This window comes from Juglans regia, chromosome 16 (assembly GCF_001411555.2).
Source record: "Juglans regia cultivar Chandler chromosome 16, Walnut 2.0, whole genome shotgun sequence".
Taxonomy (NCBI): Eukaryota; Viridiplantae; Streptophyta; class Magnoliopsida; order Fagales; family Juglandaceae; genus Juglans; species Juglans regia.
The window spans coordinates 20,449,832-20,473,989 of NC_049916.1; the positions used below are offsets into that span (position 1 = coordinate 20,449,832).

The 24,158-nt window shown below is 31.0% G+C and overlaps 1 protein-coding gene across 2 annotated transcripts; it reads right to left on the reverse strand.

Annotated features, from left to right (window-relative positions):
• Positions 1–1,367: 1,367 nt before the first annotated feature.
• LOC108989204 (chorismate mutase 3, chloroplastic-like) lies at positions 1,368–6,487 on the reverse strand. Of its 2 annotated transcripts, none has more exons than XM_018962740.2 (6): positions 6,227–6,487; positions 4,706–4,928; positions 4,518–4,604; positions 3,648–3,791; positions 2,336–2,428; positions 1,368–2,202 (listed from the first exon to the last, which is right to left on the reverse strand). In XM_018962740.2, exons 1-6 carry the CDS (start codon positions 6,412–6,414, stop codon positions 1,966–1,968), a joined length of 972 nt encoding a protein of 323 aa, XP_018818285.2. In that variant the 5' UTR covers positions 6,415–6,487; the 3' UTR covers positions 1,368–1,965. The 2 variants fall into 2 exon arrangements, with proteins under 2 accessions (XP_018818285.2, XP_018818286.2); XM_018962741.2 differs by having other exon boundaries at positions 1,390–2,202; positions 3,648–3,749; positions 6,227–6,476.
• Between the last annotated feature and the right edge of the window lie 17,671 nt (positions 6,488–24,158).

Here is a 24,158-nt window from a genome sequence, read left to right on the forward strand (position 1 = left end):
CGAAGAGGAAGAGCAACAGATGGTCTGAAGGCGACGACAATTTGAACAAGATGAAGAGATCTAAATTTTAATAAAACGACAACGTATAGGCTTTTCATAAAACGACTAGTTTTAGTGGTGCGTGAGCAGTCCCCGAGTGGGGACTGCAAATAGAATTTTTCATAATTAAATATAATTAATTTCTATCCACAATTAATCAAATAATTATTAAGACTACAAAAAAAAAAACATTTATAAAAATAAATTTATAAACAGTGTTATTTTATTTATAGTTAAATATTCTAAGTTATTTCAACAGTTAGGATATATCGAGATGCTGAAATCCATTAATTTTTTTAGAAAATATGTGAAACAGACGATTCTAATTGTAATTTAATTGTTTTTTTGGATCATTCTGGTCTACTGTATTTGTTTTCTTTTTAAATATTAAAAAATATTTTTCTTAATGTTAAAAAAAAAAAACAATTCAAAAAATTTCTTAAGATACAAAAAAAAAAAAATGAACCAATGCAAATGCTCGGAAGCTGGCAAGCAGCAATATTGATATGGTGGGGTCATGATTGAGTGTTTGCCAGCTCGAAAGTGTGTTCCTTATTTCATGCCTTTTCTTTCCAAGCAACAAATTTAATTTAAAACCGTAAGATTTTATATTCATCCTTCGTCTAAATAAATATGTCAACATAGACCGTTGATATGAGATCCGGGCGGGAGATTTTGTCCCCAAGGAGAGAACCTATCTTGAATGGTAGTTTCGATATAATCCGAAGTGTGGACTATACTCTTGCAATTAGAAGCCGTGTCACGGATTGAATGGCCTTACACTCTATTATCTTAAATGTCAAAATGATTAGCTTTTTCTTTTGGAAAACACTACTTTCACATAAGATTTTACCGGAAATTTTGTACAAAATTTTATTTTATTTTTTTTACTTAACGATTAAAAAAGTGTTTTAAAATGAATTTGTGATTTTGTTTTAAAAAATATTTAAAAAATAAAAAAGGCTGAATGGTGGGAGGATTTAAAACTTTAAATGCTAAGAGTATTTCAGATCATCTGTGAATAATAGTAAAATAATTTATAAATAGTAATGAACTATTTATAAATAATAGTAATGCAATCTGATAATATCTGAGAACAGTTATATTTCCAAACATATCTTATATGTTTTTCGTTTTCACTGTACGAGAAAAACAACTTCGAAAAAATTACTTTAAGCCTTGAGAGAGAAAGGGAGATGAGTGGGAGGGAGAAACCAGAGCCTGCACTCACTCCTTATGTTGGGGGAAGGGGGAAGGGAGGGATGGTTTGGTGGTGGTTTTAGAGAGAGATAAACTGAATGAGAAGTTCATGCAGTACAATAACGACGTGAAAACACATAATATCAGCCTTTAATACAACGACATCTCCACTATAACGTGAGACGGTGGGGGTGAGAAATAGTTGATTCTAATTTTGGGGGGGCGGGGGTCGAATTAGAAAAAATATTCGCATCATTTCAAAGCCGCCCCACACTCAATGCATTGAGTGGAAAAAAAAATTAAAAAAAAAAATATACATGTAAGGTGTGCTGCGGCTTCCGGCTGATGCATAGCACAGCTCGTCGAATTAACACACCAAGCTACGGCCCTAAACCAAACTTCTTTAAGTTCCAGACATGCAAGTTCCAATTAGACTGTAGTTTTTGTTAGTGCAACAAACAATCCTTCACATATGGGGAAGTGAAGGGGAAGGGGAAGTATATCTGCTAACCGGATCCGCCATCCACCCACTACTAGGCAGCCCAATTATCTTAACTGTGTCTGGACATCCGGATTTCTGGTCCAGGCTAACCGCATGGCACATCTTGGATGTCAAAGCGGCTCCCTCAAAGCTGTTTGATATTGATATTTAATCAATATTCATATCCAACAGACTCCGTGCTGAAAGTCAAAATAAGAAACAGCGAGCGCACTTTGTTCTCTTGTTTAATCCAATCTTCGCAGCAAGTATTCAACCTGAACTTGCTTCGTTAGAGGCACGATCGAATCCCTGAACAGACTGGCAACTAATCTTGGCTTGATTTTGTATGCAGGATCAACCTCATCTTCCTCTTGGCTGATCTTTACATCTTGCCCAAATATTTTAGCTTTCATCTCTACTCTCTTCTCGATTGCTGCTTCCACTGTTTCATATGTCAGCAATTCCATTAGTCGAGACCTGTCCTGCAAGACCCACATATTCCCAGAAAATGAAAAACGATTAAAATTTGAGGAAATCAATCATTGAAGCAAAACAGAATTATTAACCAAACAAAAAGGAATCAGAAAACATTATGTCAGGCCCAGCAACACTTACTTGTACTCTAATGGCAGCCTTGTAAACAGTAGGGGACTCAAGAAATTTTGCCTCCGCAACAAATTTACCATAGTGGATTCTCTTAGAGAGTGCCTGCAATGTAACCAATCAAAATGAGTCAAGTTTCTTCAGACCAAATATGGAACCATACCCAATGAGCCCAAAGTTGACATATGTTACTACATATTCTTTCTGACTCGGTGAAAAGATAATTTGATTTCAATAATATGTTCTGTACATTTTAGTTGTAGAAAAGAACGAGAAAGTTTGGAAACCAATATGATGAGAAAGTTGAATTGGAACGGGGATGATATTATTGGATTTTTTTTCTACATAATGCATGTCTGTGAGCACATCAAAGCTCCCTAAGGTAGGTGAGTCAAGAGCACGGTATTGTGGATTAATGAAGCTTACTAGTAAGGGAAAAGTGTAACTATTTTGGCTTTGAGAGGGTGAAGCAACATGGGGTATGCGTTAGGCCTCATATATCTAATAGTCACATAATGAAATGCCATGCCTCAATGGGGGGTGAGGCCGGGAGTGGATGATGATATTATTCTTACACATAGCGGCAGTGACACAAATATTTGTCTGTGCAAGAGAAAAAATATGGACATATTCTTTTGATAGTAATGCTGCTTTTTCCACTCTCAATTAATATAACAAACAAATATAAATATATACAAGCAGAGACTTGGTTTATTCAAAAGGTGAAGAAAGTAACCCATCAATTTCTAGAGGGTTCAAAATAAGAAAACTTCTCTTGCATAAGAGATAAATTTCGCAGCAGACTACCAACTTCCCAACACATGTTAAGACCCAAGTTTAATGCCTAGAAGCCATGCATTAGCTAACGTGTTGTGAGAGATCTCTCTTTAAGTAACTATCGGATGGCATACTCCATTGTTCTACATGTTTGGCAATTTTATGTGTGCATGAAAGCTATCAAAGGTGACCATAGTGGCAAATTAAGAGTAAAGTGAAAGAGGCACTTCACTGAAACTAAAGCTTAGTCAGATTAGTTGTACGAATATTTTTGCTTAATTTTCACACCAAAGAGACTTAAAAATAAAGGAAAGATCTAATCTTGCGGATAATTTTTTAACTCTTTAAAGGTAAAACCAGTCAAGAAGCAATGCTTGATTCTTTTCATGAAAGAGCTTGCATTGAAAAAATGCTCATTGATGGGGTTGCTTATTACCTATTGACAAAGCAAAAAGAAGCTGACAGTTCATATCATAAGGCAGTATCTCTCCTTCTCCAAATAAAACTCAGTTATAGTTGAGGACAGAGCAAAATCTCAATGCTATACCTGTAGACAAAGTGTGTCACATACAGCAGCTGATCCACAATTGCCATCATCACCTACTATGACCAATCTTGGAAGAAGATCTCTAAAGTACATATTCCATACCTTTTTGTTTATATTTATCAAATCAGCACAGGGATGCAAAACCTAGTTGAATATCAGAAAAAGAGACATCTCAACAACATAGAATAAAAATGTAATCTAAAGAGATCTCAAGGAGGATGGAAGCTCATCATTTCCGATTAAATGGAGTAGAAAGGCACGTGCCAGTTTCAATTGCGATATGTCCAATATGATTCCCTTCACAGAAAATTGCAACCAAGAACTGATTTTATAAGGTATAAACTAAAACTAGAGCTTGCAAACTAACTAGAAAGTTACATTGGCCTATGGGCCACTGAAGTCAACAAAATAAATTATTTTGTGCGTGCTATTTCTTCAAGTGTTTGATTAGCTCTTGGCAATTGACTCCACGCAACCCATGTACAAAAGGAGTATAACAACCCCTCCCCTCCCCCCTACCCCATAAAATAAATAAAAAAAGAAAGGAATAAAAGAAAGCAAATGAATTCCTGAAACTCAAGAGCATCAAATAAATCCAAAAACAATCCTGAAGCTCCAACCATATACAACAGTCAAATCACTCAAATCATTCAAATGCAAAAATTTAACTCCCCCGTTACTCAATTTCCTCCTAATATTAACTACAGCTATGGATTGCCAGGAGAAATTAAGCATTGAGTATAATTACTTTTGTTTACAGGTTAAAAAACAAAAAAGTAAGTTTTCATAAACTTAAGGATCGGTGGAGTTATTGTTAACCAAGTAATGTGGGTTTAATATGAACATAAAAAAGAATAGACGATTCCGTACCTGTGGGTACTGCAAAGGTGGGAGTAATGGCTTAGGTAGGTCCTCTGGGAAGAAAGGATGCTCATCCGGGCTCTTATACCTGCCCAACTAGTTTTCAAAAAGAAACAAATTAGAAATCTTGTCACATCCTAACTCTAGTTGTCCCTTAAGTTCTTTTTTTCCTCTCTATCTCTCATAGATGAGATAACCTGAGCCTGGAGCTTTTCCGCTTCCCTGGCCATGAACTCGACCAAAGATCCATGGAATCCGTTGGTGGATAATCCATCAGGGTCATATATATCTGCATTATAATAATACTGAGCCCTCTCCAAAAGGCTAAATATTATGCTGTCCTCTTGTCGAATTAAAGAGTGCCTTATATAGTCTAGAGTCAAAGTTTTACTCTCATCCACCCTCTTCTTCTGTGCATATCTGTATCAATAGAAGATGCGTGTGAGAATTTGGATAATCAACACTTGAAAGTCACTCTATTTTTTTTCGGTGGGGTGTTTCTTTTGTGAAACATCCTAGCAAGTTCTCATCCACACTATTCAAAAGTTTTAGACAATTCCCCACATCCAAGTATTTTCACATCCAGATATATATATATGTATATATCATAGCAAATATAAACAAATGGACATGGCAGTTGCTTCTATTGCTTATTCATGAATGTTAAGGCATTGATTCCTGCTGCCTCAGATCAGAACCAGGAGGATAATTCGGGAAGGATCAGCTCCAATGCCAGAATATTCCACTAGGCCTAGAAGACTCTAGACTGATTCCAAATAACAGAATTAAGTAGATTCTCTAACAGAAATGGTGAGGTGTAACCAAGTGGTCCCAAGTCTGAAATGTAATTCTTGCTGTTGTGAATCTGACTGTATATATAGGTCTTGGAAAGTCTTTGTAAAAATGGAATGAAAAACAGAATTGTAAAACTATGAATGAATGAAATTCTCTCTGAGGCATTTATTCAAACATCTGCCTTGCACTCCTTTTCGAACATGGCCAAACATATCGTTCTTTAAGGTTGTACAATCTACCCGCTATAGGGCTAATGAAAGAAGTTCAACTCTAGTCAAACATTAAATAAATGAAGGTTGTACTTCTTGAAAGAATCGACATGATATCCAATCCATATATATGAAAGCATGCACAGATCCTTACGTATATATGTCCACGTGTCTTACTTTTTGTGATTGTTTCATACGAACCCATACATCTTTCAACGCCGACTCCCATGAAAAAAAAAAAATCTGAGACACTTCAAAGCGCCATCTACGGTTTGATTCTAGAGGGAATTCGGGATCAGTGTGAGACGCGAAATCGGTGGCCGAAATACGCCTCTGATCCATTTATCGTATATGTCCAAAGTGACCATTTGCATGGAATATTATGCGCAATTAGGCATGCTTTTTCTCATTCGCATGGGCTGCGTGTAGCTAATGCTGCACAAATACCTACGCATTTTAGCGTGAACTACGACCTGATATTACGTCCCCGCATGGTGTGTATAAATATATATATATATATATATATCTTTCACAATAAAACCTCACCAACCTTTTATCTATTTTTCCAACTTGCATCATTTAGCTAAAAAAGGATCAGTTGTAATAACAACGCAGGACTAGCTTTTGAAAATTGGGCTGCTAATGCTCAAATATTGATGTCAGCAAGCGAGAAATTGAAGAAATATAAACAAAAAGGACAAATCTTCAATGTACCTGCTGGGAGAGGAGGAGACTGAAAAAGAACAAGAAGCTTGAGGAGGGCGAAAACTGTTTCGGCCTAAATTTGACGGGAGAAAGTTAACGGTGCTCTGGGAGGCGCAACGCAAAGTGGGTCTTGAAGACTTTAGGAAATTATGGGCTGGAGTGCCTGCCATATTAGCTTCTAATTGCTTGGCCTCCATTGCTCGTGCGAGAGAGAGAGAGAGAGAGCAGAGGAATGCCGAAGAGTAGGAGCTTCGTTCGAGAGTAGGAGGAGGAATTGAAACTTGAATGAGTGAATGAGTTTTAAAAGTGGAAAATACAAATAAATGGAAATTCAAGTAAATATTTTGAGTAAATCTATTCATCATTTTTTTTTTTTATCATTTTATGATGTAGTATTAAATGATAAGTTCATAAATAAAATATGATAAATAATTTATAATCACCTAATATCACATTATAAGATGACAAAATAATGATGATAATTAGGATAATAAATAGTATTACTCAATAATTTTATAGAATATTCATTATAACTTATTTATAAATTATATTTTATTTACATAAACTATATAATTTTAAATTTAATAGATATATAAATAGTTAGTGATTAAGTTTTTTTCTTATTTTTAACAATGAAGTATGAAAAGTGCAAGAAATAAAGTTTCCATTCAATTTCTTTGGATTTTGGATTTTGGATTTTGTTTTTGTGCAAATTTTAGGTACACGCGGATAGAGATTAAAAAAAACAATCTTATAGCATCATCGAGCATTTAATTATCTATGATAATGATTTATTTTATATACTACAAATTTATTTTTATAAATTGGCGTGAATAACATATTTAATAAAGTGTTTACATAATATGATTAGATTTTAAAAAAGATTTTAAAAATTAAGTCTTATCATTGGATGACATGCTCTACACACTTACAATAAAATAAAATAAAATCTATTTATTATCTTCCATACCACATATCAATATGTGATTTGTTATTTATGTGTGTGTTTAAATAGAATGACAAAAATAACAAATCACATGTTAGTGTGTGATGTATAAATGATAAGCCAGCATTTTTCTAAAATAAATCTTATATATTTATTGAAAAAATCTATTCATCATCTCAATTCTCATCATCCTCTCATTATCTCATAATGTGGCATTAGATGATAGACTTACAAGTGATATATAATAAATAGTCTCCAATCATCTTATGCCACATCATAGGATGATAGGAAGATGATGAGAATTAAGATTATAAGTAGCATTACTCATCCGTTTAATAAAACGGTGCGAATTGAAGATAAAAATGATTTTCATAAAACAAAAGAACTTTTTCTTCTCTCAAAATTTTTCTTCTTTTGTATTTCTTTAAAAAAAAAAATCATGTCAGTGTCGATACGTGGTTTGATTTGGCGCCAAATTGCTTATATCTAACAAGGCTCTTATTTCTCACGACTTTGAAAATACACTCTAATATTGATCTTGATACTTAGGGGTGTAAATTTTAACTGAAAAATCGGTCTGGAATCGATTTCAAAAATGCCAAAATCAGCCAAAATCGGTCCAATTCTGGTTCTATGATTTTTAAAATCGGACCAGACCGATTCACAATATTATATATTTAAATTACTTTTTTAATATTATATATAATATTTTTATATTATATATCATTTTTATATATAATATATATAACAATATAAATTATAATTATATATAATAATATAAATTATATAACTTTAACTAATATTTATACTAATACTAATATAGTTATACTAAATCACTATAACTAATACTAATATATAGTTATACTAATACTAATACTATTATATAGCTATATTAATCACTGATTCACTATAACTATATCACTATGACAATATATTATTATATAGTAGTATATAGTATTAGTAATAATTTAGTATCATTGTATTATTATATAATATATAATATATTCCATAATGTATAACATATGTAGTATTAGTAATTTAGTATCACTGCATCATTATAATATATATATATATACACTATATGTAGTAGTAACACTATAATTGTATAATATATAGTAATAGTATATACTAATATATATTAATATATATAGTATTAGTATATAGTAATAGATTAATATATTATAAGAGTTATAACATAATATATGTATAATAGTATAGTTAACTTAATATGTTACTATTAATATCACTATAACCATATAGTAGATTTCTTGTTTCAATTTTTGTTTTATAGCAGTTTTTTTATAACAGATTTTTTTTTTTACATAGCAGATTTTTTTTATAAAACAGATTTTTTTATAACAGAATTTTTTTTTATAAAGCATATTTTTTTTATAAAGCAGATTTTTGTAAATAGTAACAGTCTTTTAATAAAATAGATTTTTTTAAAGCAACTTTTTTTTTTATATAAACAGATTTTTTATGACATATTTACATTTTATTAAAACCGAAAAAGGGGACCAAACCGGACCGAAAATCGATAAAATTAAAAGTATCGATTTAGGAGGGTAACAGATGCATACAACATAATCGATTTAAAAAAATGCAAAATCGATACATGCCAATTTGATCTTAAATTTTATCCAAAACTAAATCAAACCGGATCGATTACACTCCTATAATGATACTTCCTCTTACCATTATGAAATCGTCCGGATAAACTTTCGTGTGTTTGAGATTCAATAGGAATGGATTATTCCATGTACCAATTATACTTGTAATTATTGGAACTTACTCCCACGACCAAGTCCAAAACTTTAGAGATTCAACTCAAGTTTGGGCCCTTAAGTCCAACCAAACAAGATCAGTCAGAAAAAGCTTAGTCCAACAACTTTTTGGCCTAAGCTGTTCATTTAGCCATCATTATTAATGACCTTTCTAAAATCACTATCTATTATTTAATTATTGATGAAAGAGTAATATTAGAGAAAAGTTACTATAACAATACATACTTTGCATTCACTATATGACTGCTTTTAATTGATTATTCTCAACACTCACTTAGAGAGATATGTGGTCTAGATGATACCATATCATGTGTACAAAATAAATGTTCATAATAATTTCTATTTATATTTATTCTTTTAATAGATGTCCAAAGTTTTTTGTTATTCCTTAAAAATGTTTGGAGTATAGAAAATTATTAGGTACTTTCAGGCTACAGATAATATTATATTCGTGCAAGTATCTATGAACCTTAATTGACATGACGCATTATGGTAAAACGAGAGAGTGCCACGTGTCTATATGCCGAGAGAACCTAATAATTATTTTTGAAGTAAATATAGTTTTAGCATGTTTATTTTAATACATAATCTTATCTTTGTTTATTTATTTATTTTTTTAAATTATAGTATTTTTTAATTATTATTTGTTTTATATATGACATACCACGTCAACATGTTTAGACCATTTTCTATTGAAAAACGAATACAATATGAATGAAAAAAACTCAATCGAAATAGTAAAATAATAATTAATTTTTTTAAAAAAAATTATGAAAACCAATTTGATAATATTTCTAATGAAAATTCATGAACTTTCGTACCACCAAACATCCAAAGCAAAAAAGGGTATGACGAAGAAAGCAGATGATGAAGGTCCATCTTTGAACACCACCTTCTCATTCATTTCAGCCCAAGAAATTGCAGGGCCTAATAGTAATCTCGAGTGAGCAAAAGCTTTCACTTTTTTTATCTTTTATTCCTATCCACATATATTAATTTATATATTAATAATAATAATAATAATTTTATTTTTCATCTTTGATATTATTATTTTTAATTAAATATTGACGTAATATTTACCTTATATATATGTCCACCAGTTAAACAGGCAGTCATTTGAAACATGTCAGGTAATATTGGTAAATAAAATTTGATACGAATTTTAAAAAAATAAAATTTAATTTTTTTAAAAAAATAATAAATCACATCAATAATTAATTTAAAATAACTCTAAATAAATTTAACATTTCAACATAGCCTCATCTCTTTTTTTAAAAAAAAAAATTATTTAAAAAATATATAGTAAACCTCCATACGAACATGAGATGACAATTCAAAGGAATCAAACTGCGTACCCACCAATTTCATCCTTCTTGAAAAATAAAAATAAAGAAAAAGACCAAAAGGGATCCTTTAAATGACAGATATGACAACTCGACCCTTGATAACTCAATCAAGAGCATCAAACTGTGGGTCCCAACTAAGCCCATTGTTTTTTATCCTGTTGACTCTTTCTTTTTTCTTCTTTTTTTTTAATCTAAACTTTTAATTCAAGTTGTTTCATCAAAATGTTTGAATAGTTTGACAAACATTAATATTGTTTATACCTTTTTATTTTACAAAAACACTAATTTTTGTAGTACTATCCTTTCTAGTTTAACCTAAAACTAAATTTTGGTTCACAATTAGAAATGTTGATGTACTTTCTAGCGATGCTTGCAATATGTTCAACTAACCTGCAACTTATGTTCGTTTGGATAGTAAGATGAGATGAGTTGAGATAGTTTATAATTAGTAGTAAAATTATTAGTTAAAAACCTCTATATCCAAATGGGTCCTAAAACAAGAACCTTGGAAGGTTCAGTGGGAATGACTCTGATGATTATGTTAGAGAGGAATAAACTTTTTTTAATTGCAAAATTCAAGAGGAGAGAGCCCCTAGAACATACATCTTAAGCTATTTATAGAGACTGAGGAGCTTAGTATGGTACTATCTTTCTCGAAGCACAATTTTTCCATGTATAGTGCCCCTCATGAGTAGGTATTTCATTCATATTTAATCTCCACGAATCCCAATCTTAGATGTATTCAGTCAATCATGGTTCTGTATCGAGTATGACTCATGGGCTTTATCCTTGGTACCACATAGTGCATTTTGTCAAGTTTTATTCTTTAGTCACCTTACTTCGCATTGATGCATCGTGACCATGTATTTGGTTGCCTTCCACGCCTACTATGATTAGTCTCTTCATTAATCGTCTGTAGTTCTTTCCTTACCCACTAGCCACTACATAGACCTGCTATGATTAATATTCAGCCTCAAATATCCGGATGGAGGAGGTTTTCCGCAGTACATTTGTCTTGACCCTTTATGCACATAGACCTGCACCTCTTCATGAAATTTCTGCAAATATAAAGCATGCTCAATCACATATTTTGGTTCATGACACACATTTTCATAAATCAGTTTATTCCTTCTGAACCAAAATCCCCATGCTATTGAAAAGAATATAAATAGATCCTCATAAGAGCCTACTTTCTTAACAAGATTTCCCAGATCCCAAAAAGACAAACACTGCCCAACCTGTTGTAAAAATGGGAGACATGTATTCCAATACATACGTATATCTTTGCAGTAAAACAAAGCATGGGCAAGGTGCTCTTTTTTATTTTGACAGAAACAACATTTATCTTCCACAACAATGCATTTCTTTTTCAGATTGTGGAAAGTTGGAAGGCCATCATGATAGACCCTCATGCAAATATCTTTATTTTGTTAGGAAGTTGCATCTGTTGTAGTCTCTTCCAAAAAGATCTCTTTCTATCTTCCATCGAGCTTGCTCCTTAGTGCAACTTTGAAGTATTATGGAGCAGTTTATAAGCACTTCTGATAGAGTAGATCCCATTCTTTTATTGATTCCAAAACCACTTGTCATTTGAGCTGAGACATATTATGATCTTGAAACTCTCAATTGCTATATTTGGATTGAAAATGGCTCTAATTTTTTCCACATTCCACCATTGAGTATTAATATCAATGAGAGAGTCAAAAGTAGCTTCCCAATCTTTCACAATACTTTGATCAATGAGTTGATTGGCTGGAAGGCCTAGTATCCTAACGTCTTGAAACACCTTCACTGATTTTTCATTGCCTATTCTCCAAAGAAGTTTAGTAGCTTCTTATATTCCTCATGCAAAAGAAGGATTTTGGCCCAGTTTAGAATCAAAGATGGTTGTTCTAGGGAAATATTTGTCTTTATACATTTTGTAGAGTAATGATTCCTCATACTGCAAAATTCGCCACCCTTGTTTTGCTAAGAGGGCTAAATTAAACATCTTTCAATCTTTAAAACCCTATCAGCCTCTAAACTTTGATTCACATATCTTTCTCCAACTCATCCAATGAATTTTATTCTCCTCTGATTTCTTTCCCCACCAAAACTGTGCAATCATCCTTTCCAGTTCAATGCATAATGATCCTAGTAACTTAAAACAGCTCATTGCATTGCATAAGTTGGGATAGACTATGCAACAACTTTTGTAAGAACTTCGCTTCCACCTTGAGACAATAGACTACATTTTGAGGTTTGAAGCTTCTGCCACACTTTCTGTTTAATAAGTGAGAAAACTTGATTCTTTGATCTACCAACAATAGGAAGTAAGCCCAGATATTTTTTATATTGCTGTGTATAACTTCTATCCCATATAGACATGATTTCTTCATTCAACTCCTCTGACACATTTCTACTAAAGATCATAGAGATTTTCTCTCGATTGACTTTCTAACATGAGGCTTTCTCATATTTATTCAGCAATAATTGAATGTTTCTGTCTCTAAGTCAGCTTTACAAAAAAAAAAAGATACTATCATCAGCAAACAACAGATGATTCAGTTGAGGAGCATCTCTACAAATTATAATACCTTCCACAGATTCAGTTCCACCACAGATACGGAACATATTGATTAAAAACTATGATATATAACTAATTATAACATAAATAAGGACGGCAAAAAATTAATTATATTTTAAAACGCAAACCTAACTTGTAATTTATTTTTTCAGGTTTAGTAATAACGTGTTAATTAAATTTATCTTGACACCAACTCGTTTAGAATTCGGTTAGAATTATATAGAATCATTATTCTTCGTAATTTCAAATAAACATAATTATAAATCTCATATACATATATAGAGTTTGTTTGGGGAGTGAGATGAAATAAGAATTTTGTAAATAGTAATAAGATAGTTTGTGAATAATAGTGAGATAGTTTAAATTTTGAGAAATGAGAGAGAAAAAGTTGAATAAGAAATATTATAAAATTAAAATATTGTAAGAATATAGTTTTATAATATTATTTTTGTTTGAGATTTGAAAAAGTTAAATTTTTTTTTTTAAGATTTGAAAAAGTTGTAATGATTAGTTTGAAAATTTTGTATTTGAATTATGTTTGTGAATAAGACGAGATGAGATAAAATGATATGAGATGAGAATTTTATGTCTCATCCCATGCCCCAAACCTGCCCGCATGTTTGGATTCACAAGTCATCTCAGCTCATCTCAACTCATCTCACTACTATTCATTACTATTCAGCAACTTTAACTCACAAATCTCACTACTATTCACAACTCATCTCATTACTATTCACAATCCATCTCAACTCATCTCAGCTCATCTCAAGTCATCTTCGAATCCAAACATCTCCTAATCTCATCCCAATTCAACTTACTATTCAAACCACGCCTAAATATAATCTGAACCTCCGGCATGCTAATTAACCATACCGGCAAGCAAGATCAGCCCCGTGATTTCTTTCGATCATGCATGCTCACATCTTCTTTTAAATTTCTTATATCGAAGAAGAAAGTGATTACTATAAATGTAAAATCAAGCGAATGTACCGATCAAGAGTGTTACCGATGTCGGAGTTGTACCGGAAAAGCTCTGTCCCATGTGGTAATCATCGTGCACGTTAAAAAGGACAAAATTAAGGTAAAAATGCCTGGGGCCAGCGTTCGGAGTGGACTTTCTCGAGAAAGCCGGAGAAAAGCAGATTCTCTCTCTCTCTCTCTCATGATCACATCCCATCTTTGGAAGTCGCGAGCCCACTGCTTTGGAAGAGACACGCACCGGCAAATAGACAAAAGGATAAAATTGCAGATTTCGCGATGGCGGACCCCCTCAACCACGCCAGCGCGATTAAAGGGCAATTTCGTCAGTTTGATTTCCAAAAAACAAAAAGGGTGTTTTCGTTATTTGGGTCATGATTTTAATTGGAGGATAGAGTGGTTTAGAGGCCCAAGATTCGTGGGCGCAGATCCACATAGGGATCTGAGTTCGTGTGTATGTGTGAATTTACACCGCAAGGCTCAAGAATGGAGAGGAGGACGATACATGAATGAACCACATTATATTGTACGGACAAAATGTAGACATTTCCGGTTACATCCCTGTACTGGAAAATGTAGCTGAATTAGTAAACTTATATATATAATTATAAATTGTGTAATATTTTTTTAAAAAAATAATAAAATTTATTATTAAAATATTAATTTTTTCATATAAATTGTTTATATATATATATTTTTTTTAAAAATACACGACGCTTATACATTCATAACTATAAATATCATTTTCTTTTACTAATTACATACTGCACCCCCGGTTCTATTGTATTTTCATAGAATGAGATTTAGTAGTGATCCACGTTAAAATCTATTTTATTTAATAATAAACCTATTTTTTTTTAAATTAGATTATATGAGACTTGTATGCTAAATAATTGCATCTAACATTAATCAATAATAATTTGTGCATGTATGCATGTTTTTGTTTTTTCCATCCTTTCCCATTACAGGATTTTGTGTTTAACAATGACTGTGCTCTTTTAAAATTATATATGCTTAATTTAGGTACTCATTTTGATAAATTTTGAAATATAATGGAGAATCGGAGATGGGATATCGATCTCGTATTATTCCATCTTTTTGAACTTTTTTTAAAAAAAAAATAGCGAGACCATCTTTTTGACTAGATGGCAAAATGTTTGATCCCTAAATGGGAGAATCAGATTCAAACTCCCCACCCACTATATTAAAAAAAAAAAAACTTCTCTTTGATCCAAGATAAATACAGGAAAAAAGAAGCTCGAGGAAAAATGGTTGGAATTGATGGTAGTTTATACTTGCATGATTGGTAGGGTTGTATGACTATCGGTCCAGACCGAAAAAATTGAACGAACCAAGTGCTTCGGTCTGGACCTGACCAGATCGATAGTCTTATTAGTTAGTCTCATGGTGTGATTTTTTAACTAACAGTCTGATCTGACAAAAATGATGGATCAAAATTTTCGATCAATAATACCCCTAGGCCGAACCGAACCGATTATATCCTAATATTAGCATAAAACTCGGTAGAGGAGGGCCAAGTTTAGAAACCAATGAAATTAGCAACATTACAAGAGCCTATTTACATACGGATAATGATGCACTTACTCACTCCAAATCAACTAATGCAATTGTGCCATTTTATTAAAAGATATTTTCAATTTTACATAATTATCTTTATTTTAAATAGAGTTATAAAATAATTATAAACTAATTGTAAATTTATCATTTTCCTTTACGATAATGCAGTTCATCATTGTTGTCCGAAATCCTGCCTTAGCAAAAGGCCGGAGAGCCATTATTCGACGGCCCACTCACATGCGACGCATGATGAATATTGCTCCTGATCTTGATATCTAATTACTTGTGTCTTTGGAATTTGCTTTGAAAAAGAAAAGGAAAAAAAAAAAAGGAAAAAGCTCAACTCTACGTCTTTTTGCTTTGGATAGGAATCGTTTCCACGTTTAAAATATTTTAGATTATATGTGAATTATAATGAAATAGTTTGTAAATAGTAGTTAAATGATTTGAATTAAAATATTTTATTAAATTTTGAGAAACGAGAGATGAAAAGTTTAATAAAAATATTATAAAATCAAAAAATTGTTTGAATTTATTTTTTAATATTATATTTGTTTTAAAATTTAAAAAAGTGGTTTAATTTTTAGCCTTTTTTTTTTTAAAGTTTAAGAAAATTGTATTGAGTTTTATGTTTGGATAATGATTAGCTCCGTTTGGATGTTAAGATTTACAAACACACACTTTTTAATTTCAAATTTTTAACTTTTTCATCTAATCATTACCTAATTATTACAAATTTTCTAAACTTTTAAATAAAACACAAAAAATAATTTTACTTTTTCAAATCTCAAAACAAAAATAATACTAAAAAAATATATTCTAATAATATTTTAACTTTTATAATATTTTTGTTTAATTTTTTTTTCTCAATTTTCAAAATTCCATAAAACATGTTAAGGCAAATTATTTCATTATTATTTATAAACTATTTTACTACTATTCACATATTTCTCATCTTATTCTAACATCCAAACAAGGTATAAATAATGATTAGATGAAAAAAAATTAAAAATTTGAAATTAAAATATGTTTTATATTTAAGTGATATTGAAGAGAAAATATATAAAAATATCTTAAAATACTTGAGAATATATCAGCATGTTTACTTCCAAAAACCAAAAACGAAAATAAAAAGTTAATTTTTTTTTTGAGAGAAAACGAAAAGTTAATTGAATACAACGTTGAATGTCAATTAACTGAAGGCTTATTACATTATAGATATTGAGATTATTTTTTATGGACATCTAGTGGCCACCGTAGTCTAAATTTGACTTTGTCTCGTGGAGTCGTCGCTGGACCGGAAAACATGCCTCCAATGAGGTACGAACTAGATTGAATTCATACTCATTCCAAACGCTTGTTGAAGAAATATCAAATCAAAAATATTATATTGACTTGATTTTCTTAATTATCGAATCATTTTAATTTAGTTTTATTTTGACTTAATTTTTATAATAATTAAAATATTTAACTTATCTCGGTATAATCTATACTTTATATTTAATAACAATTGAGAATAGTAAAAATATAGTGCTCAAATTATATTTTCATTCTTCTCCCTTTTCCATCTCTTTTTCCGTTATATTATATCTTTTATCACTCGCGCTCGGGTTCAACTAGATTTATTAAATGATAAAAAATATATTTTATTTAACTAAACAATTAAAAACTTATCAATATTAGTGTTTTGCTCTTTAAAAATTTTGTCCAATAACTTGATATTCTTTCCCTTTACTGTTCTTGGTTTCCATGTTAATGAGGAGAAAATTCATAGATTTTGTTTAGGTCACAAGATGGATATAAGCTATTTATATAGTATGAAAACTAAAAAGATATAAACCGAGAAAACAAAAAAAGTACACGCTTTGTCTTAAATAAAAATAGAAATTTAATTAAACATATTTTTTTATTTAATAATTTTAAAATGAAGTAGTTAATTAAATAAATAATTTTTATTTTATATGCCCAACTTAATGATATACATATATATATATATATATATTATTAAGAACACAAATAGGGAGTTGTTAATGTTGCTTTATGAAAAGGGAGAAGCTCTTTCTCCACCCTTCATCTTTCTCCATATAATCTCTATTTTTTTTAATTTTCTCTCATTTTCTTCAATCTATCAAAAGTTAGATTTAAGGGCAGGTTTGTAAGGTGATATGAGAATTTTATGTTTTATTTTAGTATTTAAAATATTATATTTTGATATTATTATTGTATTGGGATTTGAAAAAGTTGAATTGAGATTTGAAAAAGTTGAATTGTTTATTATATTTTGTATGGAGATTTGAAAAATATGTAATGATGAGATGAGATGGGATGAGAATTTTATGTCTCATCCCACCCCCCAAACCTGCCTTTATTTTTGGTCTACTAACTCACCACACCTCTCATGCCATTCGTAGTAGAAAAAATACAAAAACACAAAAAAATCTCATAAACTAACGTGGCAACAATACATAATATAAAGAGCATATAATATTTTTCTATATGCACTTAGCCGCCACCCTACATGTATACACACCATTGGTAGTCTCTTAATATAAATGGCAGCTTCGCATTTTAACCTGCGTATGGTCTTCATGCACCATTGTGTCCTGCCACCATAGAATTTGTTTGTTGTAACGCATATTTTGGTGCCGATGGATTTCCCTTTGGTCGATGCCTTTACGATAGGTATTTTCCGATTACGACTCGAGAAATTATCGGATTGAAATATATTACATTTTCTTGCTTTTGGTTATTTTCGATTGCATAATACAAATACCATGGCATGACACTTTGAACCTATCAGAGCATGACATGACATGAGAATTGTTTATATAAGCATTAATTTTGAATGACATGACATTCTATGCTAGGTTGGTATCATCACGTGTCCATACTCCAAAATTACTTTATAATTACTCAGAACTATATATTTTGAAATTACACACACATATATATATATATATAATTTATATATACATAAAAGAAATTGTACATGATATATCATGTATAGTACATGTTGTGAAGATAGGAATCCGGATAATAAAGGGTCGTGTGGTGCATATTTGGCCACGGCCTAACTATTAGTATTATTTATTATTTTCCTGTGAAAAGCACCAAAATGTGATTTGCTTTATATGGTGACAGCTATTGAATTGCATTAATATACATATGCCTACTTTGGAGAAGATGTTCGTACGTTAAACACCGTGCCAACTTGCGACTTGGTGTACCAAATGATCGACATGACTACATAATACAGATAAGTAGCTATGAATTAAATGGGGACCCCTCTAAACTCCACACGATATCTTTGCAACATTAATTATAAGCTCCTCCTAAACCCGACTTATTTGAAACAGTAATGCTGCATGTAATTGTAGAGTACGTAAGTATTGTACATTCATTTTAAAAAAGAATATAGTCTACTATTAAAAAATTAAATTTTTTTTTTTCATGTGAGTTTCGTATTTATTCACTTTTTTCAAAGTAATTGCGTGGTGCTTGCGCACTCACGATTGTAACTATCATTTCTCTTTTGAAATTGTCAGCAAAATTACTTTCATAGAAAGATAATGATATTTTCAGTCATAGAATGCGTAAACGTCGTGCACTACTTTTGAAAAGAGTGAATAAATATAAGATCGATATGAAATAATTAATTTTCTTAATGTTGAACTCCACTCTTTTTCAAAAGAAATACACAACACTTATACAACTCATGATTGTATTTAACATTACCCAATATATGATTAAATAAGTGAAAAAAGTGATATTAAAAGGTTTACGAAAAAAATAATTTATTATTTAAAAATTTATTTCTTTTGAATTTAATAAAGGTATTTTTGTCTTTTCTTTTATAATTTGTAAGGAAAAATTGGGGGGGCTTGTGTATTTTTCACAAAAATAATGAAGCTCGAGTTGTAGGTACCATGGTCATACGACTCATACATGATCTTTAAAAATCTAGGTACCATGATAGAAAATTATATCAATTAACTCATCAATGATGTTGATCTTTCCATCCAAAAAATATATCACGAATATGTCTTGTTGTTTTCACCTTTAAAGTGTGCTTCCATAATTCAATGAGGTGCTTGTAAGATCTCAATTTGTAGGTCACTACCACTTGTGTGTCTTGGTTCAAATTTATGCTAAACTTCAAACCCGTCAAATTCAGGACTTTAAAAATTCCTATTTGTTTTTCTCATTGGAGTAGCTTAATAATAACGGATGCCCTTTTTTTTTTTTTTTTTTTAAGAAAAATATAATTTCTTATTCTTTTAAAAATTATTCTTTCATCATCTCATAATATAATATCAAATGATTATTAAATAAGTAAAAAATAAATATTTGTTATCATTTTAAATAAAACATGAATTTAGATTCAAATTCAAGATGTATGCTGTTTAAATTAAATTAATTATTTATATTATAATCTAATATAAATAATTATCCAATCACCTACTTTACATCATAAAACATGAATAAAAATTATAAATTAATAGAGATTTATTATGCATCAGCTATTATTCACTCTCACATCTTATATCTATAGTTTTTTTATAGAATGTAAAGTGTAAAGTGGTGAATAGTACTGATGAGAAATTTTTTTTCAAATTAATATATTGACGCAAAATGCATACCTATATATGCATGTAAGTGGGAATGACATTATTGTGGCATGACTAAAAATCAAATCTACTGATAAAAGCGCTTTGGTCGATCGATCAAATTGTGGGACCCGGGTTACCATAACCATAGGTGGGACCCTAAACATCTTCATAGCCAAATCTTCCACAGCTTGGGACTTAGAAAGCTTCACATATTTTCCATGAAAGTGACAATGGAAAATTTTAGGGGACCACCTTCAAAGTCTTTACAAAACAGGAGAAAAAGAAAATGGAAGAAAAATATCAAGAAGAATGACAGAAGACTTGCTTGACATTTCTGAGTAAATTAGCCATTTTTGACCATTATATATCATATATGTACTACGGCAAGCTTATCTTTTTTTGGATGTTCCCTATTTATCTTAACATGGTGACCCCTCATCTAAAGCTGAAACATGGTGTGTTGCCCATTGCAAAGGTATATTTATTCTTACTTTGTCTAGATGTGGGATTCATAGTCACCAAGCACAATTAGTTGCATATTCCAAAGTATTGGTGACGCCCCGGTCTAGGTTTATTAATATTACTGATTTTCATCATAACTCTTATCATCCTAATCACACTCGGTATTGTCAACGGTCTAAAGTAGTATTACATATAAACTACTTAAATGATAATTACTTAATATGCGCCACATAGAAAGTGTGACTATAGAGTGTAAAGTCTATGATGAAGAATAATATTTACAGTAGCAATTAGGGTTGTGACAGATCGGATTCAACCTAAAACTTGAACCATTCCTACGTGTTCCTCCTTGCCCCCTGCTTAAGAATCCAAGGGTGACCTTTGGATGTTGTCGCGATGCTTTGGTTACGAAGGTTGTCGAGGTCTAGGTTTATGGATGGATTCCGTCAGCGAAAGTCCCTCAAACTCAATAAATATCAACAACATGTCGTGACAGGTTAGGCTTGATTGATTTTGTCAGAAAATAAAGTAGGTTTTGGGGGTTCATTGATTAGTACACCTTCGGTGCTAGTAAGGTTGGGACTGTGGTTGTCTGTCTCCGATTTGCAGGCCGATAAGATCTCTGAGATTGACGAGCCAACTGGGTTGGTTTGGCTATTCCTTTCTATTGAAAGGAGTCGGTTGTTTGTGCGAGTCACCTTCTTCTAGGCTTTGCTCGATGACACGAAATTCTCACTCAAATATAGGTCAACTATACTTGTGATGGTTCCCAAGGATCCAATATGACCACTTAGGTCTACGTTGCACGATATTGTTCTATGGAAGTGGGCAGGTTGTTAGAAGTTTGGCCCGGTCTTTTTGGTGTCGTAGGGAAGGAATTGACCTTTTTAATGCATATTCCACAATACCAGCATGACCCCACTTATTTTTTTTCTCAATAAGAACATCAAGCAGCGTAACCCGGTTCTCCTTGACTAAGCCATGTGCTCCTCCAAAGAGGAAGTTTTCTTTACCCAATTCTTTTTTTGATAACAAGGCAGAAAATCTCAATTCGATATTCATTAGTTTCGAATGAAGAATGAAGAGTGCCCTGCCCCAGCAAGCACCTACTCCTATCAAAATGAAAAGCATGACTTTACTAAACAAGCAAGAAAACCCTTTTATATCTTATTAGTAAAGTGCTAATATGCACCCCTGCAATTAAACTCAAGTTTTACATTTTGACAACATTACTAATAGAAAGGGGGAAAATGCGCTCAAACAACCTATCTTACTAATAATAATGAAGGGTTGCCCTATTGTCATAAAGATACAAAAGCTAGTCTTCCCTTATATTTTCTTAGTACGGGGCTTTTAGGCTTCACTAAGAAAATTTATAGGGCGTTTCTCGCTTGTTGCTTTCTTCGCTTGCTTTTGCGCATTAATAGAATATATATATAAGAAGGTGAAACTTTCATTTTCAGGATGCTAACGACCAAGAAAACGGATGCACTAAGCAGCAACACGAAAGTCGTTGCGCATTAGCAATGTGCATCCATTTTCTTGTTGCAACGACTTTCGAAAGCTCAATCCCTTACTTTGTTCTATAGTAAGGGGCCTTTTCTTTCAATAAGGCTCACACTAGATGCTCACGTTTTTTTGTTTCCCTAAAATCGAATATTTTGAAACTACTTTTGAATAATAGTAGGACCCATTATTAAAAAACTAGATTTTTTCATGTTGGTACCGAATTTATCAACTTCTAGTAATATGAGTCTTAATGGTTTTCTTATTTGTTTTGGAGATATGGTGGCTACTAATAAATATAGATTTTAACTTTTATATGAGATTATGTTAATTAAATCAAATGGGTTATGTGGGTCAGTTCAACATATTTACATAAAACGGGATGAGATGGGTAGTGTCGTGTTGACTCATCTCTAATTAATTACTAAACGGGTCAAAATGGGCTATATTGTGTCACCCGTTGTTTAAAAGGATTTAAGGTTTGAAAGTCTGACCCGTTTAATTTAACGACTTGTAATCGAGTTGACTCATATAATCGATTATCTATAACTTGACACGATACGAACACGACTTGTAAATACGAATTGCCACCCCTACTATATATGTGTGCATGCATATCTATGAGCGGACTCATAATATGTAGACGATTATTCCGATCCAATTGATATTCTTTTAAATTTTTACGCGGGATTCGCACTATTACAAAAGATTTAAAAGAAATTTTCAGCGTTTCATATGATATGTCTATCTCCCTCTAAATTTAACCATCTAATTCAGTAAGTAATTGGAGAATATATCTATTCATTCAAATTTTCCTTGTTCAAATTAAATTATTCAATTTTCATATCTAATTAATGCTCATAACAAATCTCACGCGATAATAATTAATGCTGTAATCTCACATCGACAATATTAAATATTGTAAATTAAACATGAGATTACAATATTTAGTATTGCCGGTATGAGATTTTAAAACTTGAGTTGGACCATTCAATTAAGGTAGAAAATTGGAGAGGACCTTAATTCAAATGTTTTACGCTTTGCAATTTAAATTACTAAAATGGTTGGATACATTGTATTCTTAAACTACGAAAAGAAAAATTTTACTACCAAATCCTCGATTCACCGTGATGAAGTGATATTGACTATCAATCTTGGATTTTTTTTTTTAAAAATAAATAAAAATATAGTATATAGTATTGCTCATCTTAATATCTATAATGAACAAAAATACTACTTGTTAATTTTTTATTATTTGATGATTCATCGTATACTTTTACAAATAGTTTTATTTTAATATTACAAAAAGGACAATCTAGTTTTAGCCATGAATAATGCTAAGCGTCCCGCTCCCAGCTCTTGCTGGGGTTAGCATTTTTTTTTTGTTTATTTTATAATTAAGAAAGTATTTTTTAATGATATTGTGAATTTTTTTTAAATATATATTTAAAAGTGTTAAAAAAATACATTTAAAAAAAGGAAAATAGAAAAACACATCAAAATAACTAACGTGAACTATTTTACTTAGTGATTAAGGAAGTATTTTATTTTATTTTATTTTATAATTTTTTTTTACTTAGTGATTAAGGAAATATTTTTTTTAATAATATTGTGATTTTTTTATTTTTTTAAAAAATTTAAAAGTATAAAAAATATATGTAAAAAAAAAACAAAAACAAAAAGAATAATTATACTAACGATAGCTCTAACGGGAGTTGGGAGCGGTGAACTTAGCACGATCCTTTAGACATGGTATTGGTCAATGGTCTTCATAAACCATCCAATTAGCTAGCTCCCCTCTAAATAATAAATTTATAAATAGGCACTTTCTGTTTTGTTTTGTGGTTTTTAATTAATTCCAATCAGAAAATTCATTTTATTTCTTCCTCATTGACAATGACACGATATGATATATTTTCTTTTCTTCCCTTTCGGTAAGTAGAGATTAAATAATGATCCACTAAATAGAAATGAATGTCGTCAAGTGGTTCTACTCAAACTTAAAAAGGAGAAAGAAAAGAAAAGAAAGTCAAATCATAACATTACTTTTTATTTATTATAAAGATTTAATTTTTAATATAAAGAATCAGAAAAATTATAAAAATCTTTATCAATTTTTATTAGACTTAAATCTCATATACTTTTTTACTCAAATACGTTTTATA

Bases quoted from the DNA above. Each gene is read 5' to 3' on its own strand.
- LOC108989204 (XM_018962740.2), bottom strand. From the start codon at position 6,414: ATGGAGGCCAAGCAATTAGAAGCTAATATGGCAGGCACTCCAGCCCAT. The intron at 3,792-4,517 runs GTACGGAATCGT...ATATTCAACTAG, and splicing joins CACCTTTGCAGTACCCACAG to GTTTTGCATCCCTGTGCTGA. The intron at 2,203-2,335 runs GTAAGTGTTGCT...TGGGTCTTGCAG, and splicing joins AGGCTGCCATTAGAGTACAA to GACAGGTCTCGACTAATGGA.